The sequence below is a fragment of the Pongo pygmaeus genome, chromosome 19 (assembly GCF_028885625.2).
Source record: "Pongo pygmaeus isolate AG05252 chromosome 19, NHGRI_mPonPyg2-v2.0_pri, whole genome shotgun sequence".
Classification (NCBI taxonomy): Eukaryota; Metazoa; Chordata; class Mammalia; order Primates; family Hominidae; genus Pongo; species Pongo pygmaeus.
The window spans coordinates 99049775-99064716 of NC_072392.2; the positions used below are offsets into that span (position 1 = coordinate 99049775).

A 14942-nucleotide genomic window follows, 5' to 3' on the forward strand; every position below is an offset into this window, starting at 1 on the left:
GCTGAGATAGGCACGGCAGACGCAAACCCCGCAGCGTCTGGACCGTGGGAGCTTTGCCTCTCCACGAGACAAGACACAGGCTTCTTGGTCCCTAAGGAAGTCCCCTTCAAAGCTGCTGAGTTCTCATGTGGCTCCTGTACACTGGAGACTCGCCCCACTGCCCCATGCCATCCTGTGTTCTAGTGCTGACTTGGAAGAAAGGTGGTGTTGGTATGAAAAGTGTTAGATTTCAGAAGCTTGGCACAAATGGTTGGCAGCGATGGAGGGACTGCAGTGTTTAGAGGCTGTGGTGGGAGGACCTGTTAGATGGAGGGACTGCAGTATTTAGAGGCTGTGGTGGGAGGACCTGTTGGATGGAGGGACTGCAGTGTTTAGAGGCTGTGGTGGGAGGACCTGTTAGATGGAGGGACTGTGGTGTTTGTTTAGAGGCTGTGGTGAGGACCTGTTAGATGGAGGGACTGCAGTGTTTAGAGGCTGTGGTGGGAGGACCTGTTAGATGGAGGGACTGTGGTGTTTGTTTAGAGGCTGTGGTGAGGACCTGTTAGATGGAGGGACTGCAGTGTTTAGAGGCTGTGGTGGGAGGACCTGTTAGATGGAGGGACTGCGGTGTTTGTTTAGAGGCTGTGGTGGGAGGACCTGTTAGATGGAGGGACTGCAGTGTTTAGAGGCTGTGGTGGGAGGACCTGTTAGAGGGAGGGACTGTGGTGTTTGTTTAGAGGCTGTAGCGGGAGGACCTGTTAGATGGAGGGACTGCAGTGTTTAGAGGCTGTGGTGAGAGAACCTGTTAGATGGAGGGACTGTGGTGTTTGTTTAGAGGCTGTGGTGGGAGGACCTGTTAGATGGAGGGACTGCGGTGTTTGTTTACAGGCTGTGGTGGGAGGACCTGTTAGATGGAGGGACTGCGGTGTTTGTTTAGAGGCTGTGGTGAGAGGACCTGTTAGATGGAGGGACTGCAGTGTTTAGAGGCTGTGGTGAGAGGACCTGTTAGATGGAGGGACTGCAGTGTTTAGAGGCTGTGGCAGGAGGACCTGGTGGATGGAGGGACTGCAGTGTTTAGAGGCTGTGGCAGGAGGACCTGGTGGATGGAGGGACTGCGGTGTTTGTTTAGAGCCTGTGGCGGGAGGACCTGTTGGATGGAGGGACTGCAGTGTTTGTTTAGAGGCTGTGGCGGGAGGACCTGTTGGATGGAGGGACTGCAGTGTTTGTTTAGAGGCTGTGGCGGGAGGAGCTGTTGGATGGAGGGACTGCAGTGTTTGTTTAGAGGCTGTGGCGGGAGGACTTGTTAGATGGAGGGACTGTAGTGTTTGTTTAGAGGCTGTGGTGGGAGGACCTGTTGGGTGGATGGAGGGACTGCGGTGTGTGTTTAAGAGGCTGTGGCGGGAGGACCTGTTGGGTGGATGGAGGGACTGCGGTGTGTGTTTAGAGGCTGTGGCGGGAGGACCTGTTGGGTGGATGGAGGGACTGTGGTGTGTGTTTAGAGGCTGTGGCGGGAGGACCTGTTGGGTGGATGGAGGGACTGTGGTGTGTGTTTAGAGGCTGTGGTGGGAGGACCTGTTGCTCAATTCTCAGTACTGGTTAGAAAGTAAATTTAACATAGGAGCAACTTAACACAAAGAAAAGCTTTTCATTTTGGGGGGCTTCTTTTGTTTGTTTTTAGGGATGGCTTTGCTTTGTCACCCAGGCTGGAGTGCAGTGGTGCCACCACAGCTCACTGCCACGTTGAACTCCTGAGCCCAAGGGATCCTCCCACCTCGGCCTCCTGAGTAGCTGGGACTACAGGCGTGCACCACTACACCAGGCTAATTTTAAACAACTTTTTGTAGAGACAGGCGTCTTGCCATCTTGCCTAGGCTGGTCTCAAACTCCAGAGCTCAAGCATTCCTCCCACCTCAGCCTCTTGAGAAGCCGGGACTACAGGCATGCACCACCACACTTGGCTAACTTAAAAAAATTTTGGAGTGATGGGAGTCTTTCCATCTTGCCCAGGCTGATCTTGAACTCCTGGGTTCAAGTGATCCTCCCACCTCAGCTTCCCAAAGTGCTAGGATTACAGATGTGAGCCACCACACCTGGTTATATAAAAAGAAAACCTAAAACTAGTAAACCACAATGATATTTTTTGCTATATTTCTGCTATATGCATGTCCCTTTGAAAAGGAAAATAGGAATATTGAACTTAGTTTTTGCATAAAGGGCCATTTCCTCCCACTTAAAGTTGTTTCCTTTTTAATCCTCTGCCAGCCGTTCTTACGTGGCCAGTGGTAGTGGTGCTGATTAAAATAACACAAGTCTGCCAGCAGTCCCAGACAGACACCGCAAATGGCGCCTTCCACAGTTCAGGACTGTGCACTTCACTCCACGGAGGTCTGCCTCAGATGCCTCCCTCCCAGCCCGTTTCCGGAGGCCAGGGAGAGTGCGTTTCCACGAAGCCCAGGAGTCAGCACCCTCACAGCCTTCCCGTGCCCTCCCAGCACCAGGCACACATGGCTGCTCCCACCTATCCCATCCACCTTTTGTGACGCAGGTCTGAATAGCTGCAGGTCCACGTCGTTCCTGGACCCATCATCTGGTTTAGTGGGCCTGTCACAGCAGACCTGGAAACTAATTTTCTGTGTAGAGCAGGTTGCATTGCCGAGGCTATTTTAGCTTATGGAGCCTAGAGCCCAGGAAATGGTTTTAAACATGATTTTACTTTCCCTCTTCCTTCTTGTTTAAAAAAACCCACTCCTTGGTGATGCGTGGTGATTGTTGTGCGGCATGTAAATATCCCTAATGTCACTGAACTGTACATTTAAAACAGTTAACATGGCAAATTTTATGCTACATGTAATTTACCATCATAAAAAAAACCTCATTCCTCTAGAAATTGCAGTTTTTATTGAAAAGTTTAAATTATATTTATTATTAAGTATATGAGAATTTGATTTGTACTCTGGGTTTAATGTTCCTGTGGTAGAATGGCTTATTAATAAAACTAGCAGTCATTAGTACCTTCCATTTGAGAGATTTGAGATGTTAAAAACAAAGTTTTTCAGAGTCAGATAACAGCGCATTCTATACCATCACCGTGGTGCGAGGTGGCTGTGAGTGAATACAGCTCTGTGTGTATTTCATTCCAAAAGCACTGGGAGTGCTGTCTGGAGAGGGCTCGGCAGCTTTCTTGTTGGCGTCGTAGGTGCTTGGTGGAGATTCAGAAGGACCTAGAGGGGATAATGGGGCAAAAGCAGCCCTAAAATCAGGGGCAGTGCCCGGCACTCTGGACGCACGTGCTGGCCCAGCTGCAGAGCAGTCAGTGTCATCCTTGGGGCCTCTGTGTCCTCATCGTCAAAGCTCTTTTAACATGGAGCTGAAACCTCATGGGGATGGTAAAAAGCAGATGAAATAGTATATGTGAAAGCGCCGTGAGAAATACTAAGAACTACACGACTAAAAGTAAGGAGCAAGGAAGGAGCAAAAATGCAGACACAGACACATTCTCTCCCCGTCAAGCTGTGGAGCACATCGTAGCCCTTGGTGATTAAAAGCCATGTGTTCTGGACACATCTCAACCCCATCCATATTCATCATCATTTACAATATTCATTTACAATAGCGCCTCCTCTTCATGGAGGCCTGCCACAGTCTGAGTAAACAAAAATGATGTTGTCCCTGTGGTATTCACAAAACAAGCCCTAGGCATTGTGTAAGTCGCAAACAGCATCCAGGCCCTGGATCTGGGACGACCAGTCTCTGTCATGCGATGCTCCGGCCCTCATCCTGACCGCCTGGTCCGCGACCCCGCATTAGCAGGTGGCACTCTCAGTCTGAAGCCTCCTTCTGTACCTTGTTGTTCCACGTCCCTGGCCTAGATGGGCAGATGAGGTTGGCCCCTACAGCAGAATGCTTTCCTATAATTACAGCCGAATTATAGGTATTTGTAGACACGTGAATGAAGGAGTTCTGCAAGCTGTGTGGCCCTGTATGATCAGCATTTTGGGGGTTTTATGTTTGCATTCCTTTAGCTATCCACATTATATGCCCAGGCATCACATTTCAGGGTAACTGAAGAGAAGGCAATGCAGATTCCGTCTCACAGCCTGTGGTGTGTTCTTCTTGTTTTGTCTGTTCCCTGTCTCTTTCTGTCCCTTTGTTTACTGCTACCCTTTCCCCTCTCCCCTCTCCCCACAACAAAGGACCAGCCTTGATGATACCGCTGGAGGGACTTTGCAAGCCAAGCTCTCCCAGGGCCCGTGGGGCCTCCCTTCCAGCAGGTGGGCCCTGCATGCAGCCCACAGTGTCTGAGGACTCTGCGTCCCCGGAAGGGAGGCATTGCTTGTGCGCGGCTGCTGCGCCTCCCCCAGCTGAAAGCATTCTGTTTGGCGGAACTGGTTCTGATATTTTCCAGCTCTTCTCAGTTATTTCCAGGAGCAGGCAGAGCAATGTGTGTACATAATCCCTCATGTGTTATACTTATTAAATTTTACTGGCCAAAATGCCAGGAATTCTTGTGAACATTATTTCTGAAAACGACAGCAAAACCTCTTGTGGATTACCGAAATGGCAATGTAGGTAGCCAGGGAAAGGAATCACAATCTCAGTGCTAGAATAATTGTACTTGGTGGTATAAGGATCCTGTGTTTTGTTGAATGCTGTGGTTTTTTTGGTGAAACAGGAACCCACCTGGTTATCCATGGCAGGGTAGCAAACTAGTGTATCAGACAGTCCTGTCATTTTTTAAACCTTTGAATGTAATGTATTATTTAAAAAGAAGAGTTACACTTTCAGTTAGATTTCATTTGGTAAAAAGTGAAATTTTCTGTGCATTTTAGTAGTAAACAACGATTCACTTAGTGCCTTTCTTCCTCAAATGGCTTCACATATGATATTTTACATGACCAAAGTCTCATTGAAATAAATACCCACTGGCATTATTATCCCTACTTTAAAGAGAGAGTAAGTTTTGAATTTAAAAAACACCTCTCCTTTCTCCCTGATTACAAAATTAATTCACGTTTGTTTGTAGAACATTTAGAGAAATCCGATGAAGATGGGAGAAAATAAAATCCCCCAATCCCCTACTCGGGGATGAGTGCTCGCTCTGTCTGTTTTTCAGTCTCTTTTGATGGGTTGCTTTAGTCAGCCCACTCAAACTCACATTTTGTGGTTGGCCTTTGTGTTGGTGATGGAGTTCACATCATATAACCTGAATGTCTTCCCATGTCATTAAACACAACAAAATAAGGTTAGGATAGATTAAAGATTGAACGTTTAAAATAAACCATAAGACACCATTAAAGACCTGGTGGACACTGATACAATCCTAGGGTAAGTAGGGGCCTGCAAAGAGGAAAACCGGGAAGAAAACAGAGTTGACAGAGACACAACCAGGCTGTGCCATCAGAAGGGCCTTGGGAAGGAGACGGCCAGGTTTCCAGGCTTACAATCTGCCTCCGGAGACAGTTCGGCAGCGACGCCTCTCTCCAGAGGACTTTCCAGTGAAAACTCACCGCCTGAGTTGATTTATTCTTTCCTTCTGTGTTACAGCTCCAGCTTACTCTTTGGTTGTGACCAGCAGCTAAATCATACTCTCTTTTCCCGAATGTTCTGCCCTTCAGGTAGCTGCAATCAACCCAAATCACCCTCTTGCTCAGATGCCTTTGCCTCCGTCGATGAAAAACTGCATCCAGCTGGCAGCCTGCGAGGCCACCGAGCTGCTGCCCATGATCCCCGACCTCCCGGCTGACCTGTTCACCTCCTGCCTCACCACCCCCATCAAGATCGCCTTGCGCTGGTGAGTGGCCCCTGCTGTGCCCCTGGGACCCACTGACCTGGGCTCTCCCGCAGGGACCCCAACCCATGTGGGCCCCAGGTATTCACCTGGTCGCAGGAGCCCACGTGACAGACATGAGTGTACTCTGTCTTCTTTTTGTGTCATTTGGGATTCCAGGTGGAGGCTTGGGTTCTACTCTTTGAGAGCTCAAGATCCCTTCTTCCTTCTGATCTGTTCGTGGGCAGCTCACTGCTTTGCGATTTCCAAGAACACCATCTCCTTATCTTTGTTCACTGTGGAGGTGTCTTAGTACCAGGATTGGTCATGCTGGAAACTGGACTTTCTTTCAGGGGAAGAAAAGGCTGTTATGAAAAAGGAAGTCATTTAATTCCTTGCTTGAGTTGAAGCGTAATCTTTGAATTTATTTTGAGCAATGAAAAAAGAGCCATGATTTTTCTGTCTCCATCCTTTTTAAGTTATAGCCATCGGGAACATAACTGAAGAAATGTGTGTGATATTCCAAGATGGGAGAAGCCGCATTTCAGCCCCGACATCACCGGCAGAACGCACAATGGGATATGTGTGTTTCCTGCCTCCAAATCCAATATTCTCCCCTAGACCATCTTGCCAGTCTTTAATATCTACTTTCCCATTTTATGTTTTGCTGAAAAGCTTATATGTCGTGGCTGTTACCGGCTAGTAGATAAATACCTCTCCCTTGAGGTGCCGTGCAAATGGTGCAGCTGTGCAGCAGACACCGTGCTGTCGGCCGAGGACACTCCTGAGGCTTCTGTCAAGATGGCCTAACACTCTAGACAGTCTCCTGCCTTCTCACTCACAGCCCTGGGTGGACACGGGGAGCTAACAGCACAGCAAAGTAAGGGCCCCCAGGGACACCCTGGGAGGGGCCAGAAGGGCAGGGCAGCCTGAGGGTGCCCTGAGCTGCTGGGTAGAGGAAAACTTGGCAGCTAATAGCACAGCAAAGTAAAGGCCCCCAGGGATACCCAGGGAGGGGCCAGAGGAGCAGGGCAGCCTGAGGGTGGAGGAAAACTTGGCCTTCCTGCTCTGCCTCTGCAGCCAAGTCCAAATTGATCCCAGACCCCAGGGCTGGGGGTTCATGATGTTGGGGTGACTACAGCACAGCCCTCACCTTAACTGTCCCTAGCCCTCCCCCCCAAACTTGAGGGCTACAGGTTTCCACTCAGGGAGAGACCTCCTTTTAGTGTTACTCACCCCAAAATAGTTGGAGATGAAGGGAAGAGGGCTGGGCGTGGTAGCTCACACCTATAATCCTAGCACTTTAGGAGGCTGAGGCAGGAGGATCCCTTGAGCACAGGAGTTTTGAGACCAGCCTGGGCAACATAGGGAGACCTTGTCTCTAAAAAGAAAATAGAAAAATAGCAAGTGCAGTGGCTCACGCCTGTAACCCTAATGCTTTGGGAAGGTGAGGCAGGCAGATTGTTTGAGGCCAGGAGTTCGAGACTAGCCTGGCCAGCATGGCGAAACCCTGTCTCTACTAAAAATACAAAAAAATTAGCTGGGTATGGTAGCACATGCCTGTATTCCCAGCCACTTAGGAGGCTGAGGTACTAGAATTGCTCGAACCTGGGAGGCAGAGGTTGCAGTGAGCCAAGACTGTGCCACTGTACTCCAGCCTGGGTGACGGAGCAAGACCCTGTCTCAAAAAAAAAAAAAAAAAGAAACAAAGAGGGGAGAGGAGCTGTCTGGAGGGGGCAGCAGAGGGGGATCTGCAGTGTCTCTGCTGTCAGCCAGTACCCCCACCTTACCTGGCTGATGAAGACTCAGCCTGAAAGGGCCACTGTCCTCTGCACCCAGTGGAGCAGAGCTCACTTGGCAAAACTAGACACCTGAGTAGCACAGCCACTACACAGAGAGAAAGCTGAACCAGGGTTATTGTAAAACAAGTGTAATACATACAATCAAAGAAATAAAGGAAGAGACCTGTAACAAGATGTGAGAACAATGCTACAGTTTGAATGTCTTCCCCCAAATGTATGTGCTGGAAACTTAATCCCCCATGCAACAGCGTTGGGAGGTGATTGCATCATGCGGGCTCTGCCCTCACATTTAGGTTAATGTCACTGTCACAGGGGTAGGTTAGTTACTGTGAGAGCAGGTTGTGATAAAAGCAAGCCCAGCCCCTTGCGTTATCTTGCCCTTCCACCTTCTGCCATGGGATGGCACAGCAAGAAGGTCCTTGCCAGATGCCATTCTTGACCTTGGACCTCCCAGTCTCCAGAACTGTAAGAAAGAAGTTTCTTTACTTAGATGAAGAGAAGCTGCTTGAAAAGTCCAAGAATACAGTTAAGTAGGAGGAATAAGTTCCAGTATTCCATAGTAGAGTAGGGAGATTACGGTTGACAGAAATAATTTATTGGATATTTCAAAATAGCTTGGAGAGAAGAATTGTAATGGCCCCAACACAAAAGATAGAAGGTTGAATGAGATGGTGGAATAGAAGGCTCCACCAGTCTTCCCGCAGCAAGGACACCGATGTAACAACTATCAGCACGCACAGAAAGCACCTTCATACGAACCAAAAATTAGGTGAGCGCTCATAGTACCTGGTTTAGCTTCATGTTGTTGAAAGAGGCACTGAGAGGTAGAAAAAACAGTCTTGAAAAGATAAATGTTTGAGGTGATGGATGAGTTGGATAGATCCCAGTTACCCTGATTTGATCATTACGCATTGTATGCATGGATCAAAATACCACATGGACCCCCAAAATAGGTACAACTATCATATATCAATTTAAAGAATAAAAAAAAAAATTCGTTATAAATTACTCAGTCTGTTGTAGTCTGTTATAGCAACACAAAACAGACAGACAGACAAGAAAAAGTACTATAAAAGAAGAACAAAGCAGAAACAGGGGTAGGTGCACTGCAATATTTGAAATAAAGAACACAGTAGACAGGTCCCATAGCAGGAGAGACACTGCTGAAGCCAAATGAATGGCCTGGAAGACTACAGTGGGGGCTCACAGGAGGTCATGGGAAAGGATCGAGATGGGAAACAGAAAAGCCAGGAGACGCAGAGAAGGAAAATACAGGCCCCAGCATGCAGACTGGGGGCATCCTGTGTTGAGAGAACAAGAGTATGGCAGAGGTGAAAATACCTGAAGATCTCAGAAATGCACTCCCCAAAATCGGGAAAGCTGGAAGCCCTCCAATTGAGAGGGCTTGTGCCAACCTGAAATTAATGGGAGACCTCTGACCTCAGCACATCTAGTGAAGTGGAAGACCCTCTTGAGGGCACCTTCCCTAACGCCACGTTGTTTCTGAGCTGCTCTCCATCCTTGTTTGTTTGCTCTGTGCTGTCAAAGTCCTTTCTGAACGCAGATCTCTTTTCACGCACCAGTTTATGAGGCACACGTTACAGTGCGCCTACCTCTATTTCTGCTTGTTTCTCCTTTCGTATTACTTTTTCTTGTTTGTCTTAGTCTGTTTTGTGTTGCTATAACAGAATACAACAGACTGGGTAATGTAAAATGAAATTTTTTTGTATTCTTTAAATTGATATATCATAGTTGTCCATATTTGAGGGGTCCATGCAATATTTTGATACCTGTATACGATGCGTTAATGATCAAATTGGGGTAACTGGGATATCCATCACCTGAAACGTTTATCTTTTCTTTTTGAGACTGCTGAAGAGACGGTCTTTTGGGGCCTCTATCTCTCTTCTCTGCATCTGCTGGCTTTTCTGTTTCCCACCTCTGTCCTTTCCCACGGCCTCCTGTGCGCCCCTCATTGTAGTCTTCCAGGACATTCTCGGGCTTCGGCGGCCTCTCTTCTTTGTGAGTGTTCTTTTTAACTCTCTGTACTGTATGTCTGATCCCTGTCCAAAGAGGCTTATGAGTGCCCATTTCACGTTACCCCAGGAAGAGATTGGTCCACCTGACTCAGGAGTTCATCCATTCGTTGCCCAAAAACTAATTTATTCAGTCCCGTCTGTGTACGTAATAAGACCCGTGCTAACCACTAACCGCTATGGGAGATCCAAAGAAGCATATTGCCCTCAACAAATGTCTCCTCTGGTTGAGGAGGTAAGATGTGGCTTGAAAATTCATAATTTCAATGGGTGCTTCATGCAAGACGAAAATCTGAACCCTTCAAGGCAATGTGTGATCAAAGACCAAGGGACCTTATGGCACCAAGGGCTGTTGTGTTCCCAGAGGACAGAGAACCATGGCTAAGGGCCACAGGGTTTGAGAAAGCTGCTTGGAGGAGGTGGAACCTGAGAGGAAGGTTTCGCCAGGAGTGCGGTTGAGCTCAGAGAGTGGGCTGAAGTCCAAGTCCATTGTGGGGTGCTTTGAATGCTGCCCAGAGGACCTTGACTTCTCCTGGGACTCTGGCACAAGAGAGCCCCTGAAGGTGTTTGGGTAGAAAAATGACTTGATCAGAAACGTGTTTTAGAAAGAGGATCCAAGTGATGATAGGGAGACTTTGGTGGTCATTTAGGCCATTATCATATCAGTGCGGTCTTAAGCTGGTAACAGATTAGGGCAGAAAGATAGAAAATCACCCAGGGGCCTGTAGGCTGGAGCTTCCATAGACGCACAGTGGACATTGCTGTGGAACAGGCCTCATTTCCACCCATGTTCCCGTCGCCCACTCCCGGTTTCCTGCATGACTGCTTCAGTGCCCACTAACTCCAGAATCAACACCGCACCAGCTCTGCCTTTAGACTCTGCCCAGAGGCTCTGGGCTGGATACTGTATTTGGTGCGACCCTCTGGGGCATTTTTGCAAGTTTTCAGGCAGATGGGTGGGGGAGCAGTGAAGGAAGGAGGAAATAAGACAAAGCATAAGGGGAACCGGAAATGACATCACTACCTTCCTGTGCCTTCCCTGCCGCCCCACTCCAGCTACCTGTCACCAAACCCAGTGCACTTCATCGAGTTGACGGGTTTCTCTCAGGCATTTTGTTCTTCTGCCACGAGTGGGAAGGACTTGGCTTCCCTCCGCACACAGGTGTGCACTCCCAAAGACGCCTGGGCCAGATGTGGCAGTGCGTCCTGTAGTCCTAGCTGCTTGGAAGGCTGAGGCAAGAGGATCACTTGAGCCCAGAAGTTTGAGACCAGCCCTGGGAACACAGGGAAACCCCATCTGTAAAAAAAGTAAAATAAAGAAGCATGCTTTCACACTGAGGGCTGCTGGCCTCGTTATTTCTAAAATGGGTGCCTGCCCTCTGAGTAGGGAATGTGCTTTCTCTGTACCAAGGCATGATATGTCATCCCGGTAGCCCCTGAAATCCTTGTAGGAGTTAGGACATAGTCAGATTTTTAAAAGTAAGCATTTAGTAGGAAGTGCAGTGAAAAACAAACTGATACAGTTACCGTAAGAGGGACTTTGAAATCAATATGCCGTAGTGGTCATCAGATAACCACTGCCTGGAACAATTGAGTGGTGTCTCAGGTGGCGGCTCTTTTACAATAAACTGCTTTCTCCCATATTGAAGTGCGGAAATTAGGTTGAACATGACATTTAGCTAGGTGTCTATAGCCTGTGAGTGGTAATGGACTATATTCATTAAAGAATTATCAAGTGAAATGTGTAGTTTTGTGTGAGCCAAGTTAAAACCACCAGGATTTTTTTTTTTTTTTAATGGAGGAGTGAGATTGTTTGTCAGACAGTAATTACGTATGTTTTTAGGGTTATAGTTTTATTTTTTTCATTTTGAAAAGTCAATTTATTTTCTAATTAAAAATGAAAGATACATTCTTTTCAGAAAATTACTAAAAAGTTAAAAGTAGAAAAAAAATCATCCAAGATTTTACCATCTAAGGACAACTAGTGTTCACTTTTTGATGTATTGCCTGTTGGTCTTTTTTCTGTGCATGTACATTTTGCACTGATGTAAGTGAACAGAATTTATTATTTCATATCCTTAACCCTTAGCATTATACTAGAATTCCCTGCCCTAGTATTAGAGACTCTTAGTAAGTATCATTTTATATTTCACTATGTTGAAGTTCCATGTTTTATTTAGCCGGAGCCTAGGGCTTTGGGATTTAGGCCTCAGGAGTATGAGGGTGGGAAGGTTCAGCCTGACACTCTCATGGGAGTCGGCAGACCTGGTTCTGTGAAGGGGCAGACGTTACTTGGGTTAGGCTTTTTGGGCCAGACAGTCCCAAGTCTGCTGTTGCAGCACGAAAGAGCCACAGGAAATATATAAACAAATGAGCACGGCTGTGTTCCAGTCAAGCTTGCTTTTTTCTTTTTTTTTTTTTTTGAGATCCAGTCTCACTGTTGCCCAGGCTGGAGTGCAGTGGCGTGATCTCGGCTCACTGCAACCTCCACCTCCTCGGTTCAAGCGATTCTCCTGCCTCAGCCTCCCGAGTAGCTGGGACTACAGGTGCCCACCACCATGCCTGGCTAATTTTCGTATTTTTAGTAGAGATGAGATTTTACCATGTTGGCCAGGCTGCTGTCAAACTCCTGACCTCAGGTGATCCGCCCACCTCAGCCTTCCAAAGTGCTGAGATTACAGGCACGAGCCACCGCACCCGGCCTCAGTCAAGCTTTCTTTAAGAAAACAGGCAGTTGGCCAGATTTGGCCCGGGAGCTATAGCTTGGCACTTCCTGCTCCAGAAAAGGGAACTAGGATTGGGCTGCAGATGACGGCTGTGCGTGTCTGCTGGTCTGCAGGTGACCTGGAGAAGGGCAATGCTCAGGAAGGTGGATTCCCTCCCTCCCTCCCTTTACTGTGTAAATAAGAGAAACGGTTTCTAAGCACGCTGCCCTCATTATGCTGGCACAGCTGCTACAGAATGCGGTGCGCTGGGTAAACAGCATACAGCTTTGCTTCATTTGTCATTTTTGCCTCAGTCTTTTTCATTTTCAGAAACTGATTTCAATAATTCCAAAATGAGCAATGACATTACTTTCCATATAAATGATTATCTTACTCACCATATACATCAATACACTGTAAGAATCCAAAATATATTTTTTCCCTTGGCTGTTTTCTACTTCTTTGATTGAGTGGCATAATACCATTTTAGATTTATTACGGGTCTATTTGTGTACTACTGAAAATTATAACCCATGGGACTTCATTTGCTGTGGGACTTGCTATAAAACAGATTGATGTCTATTGCACTGTGCTGCGTGCACTAGTATTGTCTGTTAATGAAAATGATAAACATTATTTTGGATTGAATAGAGGTCACAAAACTTATTTCCTTTCTTTCAATTAAGTTGAAGGATTTCCAGGAGTATGAATGTTAATGATAGAGCATTAACGTGTATTTGTCAGCGTGGAAAGTTTCGCTCCTGCGTTGCCCGCAGGAGACGGAAGATGCATGGGTCTCCTGGTGCGCAGGTGGGGTGGAGGCTCAGCGTGGCTCTATCTGGCCAGGCTAAGTGGTTTGCAGTGCCTGTCTCATTTCAGACATTTGCTGTGACATTTGCTTCGTATTTTTTCTTGATGACTCAACCAAGAATCGTTCAGAATTACCTTTAGCAACATAAATTCTTGTGGTTTTGATGATAGAGTTAACCGTTTTTTCTCCAAGGAGTCTTCTAAAATACATCTGCTTTGCCAGAGAACACACTTTCTTCTGCCGATTCAGTGCTCTCGGGTCTTTTGCCGCCTCCTTTCAACAACAGTCTGATGACCTTGTCTTCCTGCATATGTGCGAAGGGAGAGGAGCTCACTGGTCCTCCCAGAGGGTGAAGTAACCAGGACACATTATTGAATAAAATGCTCTTTTGTAGTATCCCACTCTGTATCTTAGACCTTAGTCGTAGGCGAGTTTAATTTGGAATTTGCCTCTGGAGAAATGGCTTTATGACGTGGAGCCTTTCACAGTAGAGCCTCAGTATCATGGATCTCACACAGTCCCCGCGGCGGCTTCCAGGCTGTTTCCAGAGGAAAATATTTTTCTCCCCAAACTAGACAGTGTTCTCTCACTGTTCCAGTCTCTTGACATATACTCAATTAAGATGAATATCATAATGTATTGTAATAGAGCTCCCTTTTTAAAAGATGACATGTAGAAACCATCTGATGGATACGGTAAGAAAGGGAATTGAAGCAGACGGAGGGGCACGGGCTGCTGACTCCCTGGCTGAACCCCGTCCTCGGGTGCCACAGGAAAGAGTGAGATTGATGATCCTGGAGGGAGCCCACTCAGCAGCACAGCCGGAGACCTTGCTGGTCCCTTGAGATGGCTGGGTCCCCACTGGGGGTTGGGGTGAGGGGTGAGGCCGGAGGAGACAGTGGAGCTGGCGAGGGCCCCAGGGTGCAGGCGAGGCTGAGGGCGCTCGGCTCTCCTCCCATTGCCCTTGATATGCACGGCCTGCTGTGCTGTGTCTGGGGCTCAGAAGACGGAAAATAAGAGGGAGGAAAGAAAGAGTTTGTCCCACCGCCCTTGTGAAAAGAGAAGTAATCCAATAATAAATAAAAGTGATAAAAGACAATTGGAAATACGAAGAAGAAACAGGAAGAAAGACCAGTTGGAAGCATTGAGTATAAAAAATATAATTGGTGAAATAATTGAAGAGATGGATTGAAAAGCAACATTATGGATAGAGCCAAGAATAAACCAGGAAGCTGAGAAGCTTGTTTGAGGAGTTCCCACCAAAGGGACGGAGCTAGAAGGAAGGGGAGAAAAGTGAGAGGCAGAGACAAAGTTTAAATATCTAGGAAAGAACATTTTCTTCTCTCTAAAAAAAGGTAGAAAAGCAGAAAAGACAAGCTTAGTAAATAGAAAGTGTGAGATACGATGGCTAAAATGTTTTGAAGTAAAGTTTTAACTGTAAACGAATTGCATTCACCTCTCAAAGGGCCATGATTCTTGTGTTGGTTAAAATCATGATACAGCAGTCTCTTGTCCATGAGACACAAATTTAAAGCAAAACATTTAAGCCTGGGCAAAACAGCAAGACCCTGTCTGTACTAAAAATTTAAAAATTAGCTGGACATGGCGGCTTATGCCTGTGGTCTCAGCTCCTCGGGAGGCTGAGGCAGGAGGATCAGTTGAGCCCAGGAGTTCAAGGCTGCAGTGAGCTGTGATTGTGCCACCGCACTCCAGCCTGGATGACAGGGTAAGACCCAGTCTCTAAAAAAAAATAAAAATAAAAAATAAGAACATGTATTTCAAAGGTTGGAAATCACAGGATGAAAAAGAGAAATAATGAGCTAAAAGAAAGCTGGGGTGGCC

At 47.1% G+C, this 14942-nt stretch overlaps 1 protein-coding gene across 3 annotated transcripts in view; it reads left to right on the top strand.

Moving 5' to 3' along the window:
• RPTOR (regulatory associated protein of MTOR complex 1) overlaps positions 1–14942 on the top strand; it is a 420173-nt gene that overhangs the window by 204202 nt on the left and 201029 nt on the right. For all 3 annotated transcript variants that reach the window (XM_054458563.2, XM_054458564.2, XM_054458567.2), the window contains one exon: positions 5595–5770. In XM_054458563.2, the coding sequence (XP_054314538.1) occupies positions 5595–5770 (176 nt within the window). The remainder of the gene's footprint in view (positions 1–5594; positions 5771–14942) is intronic.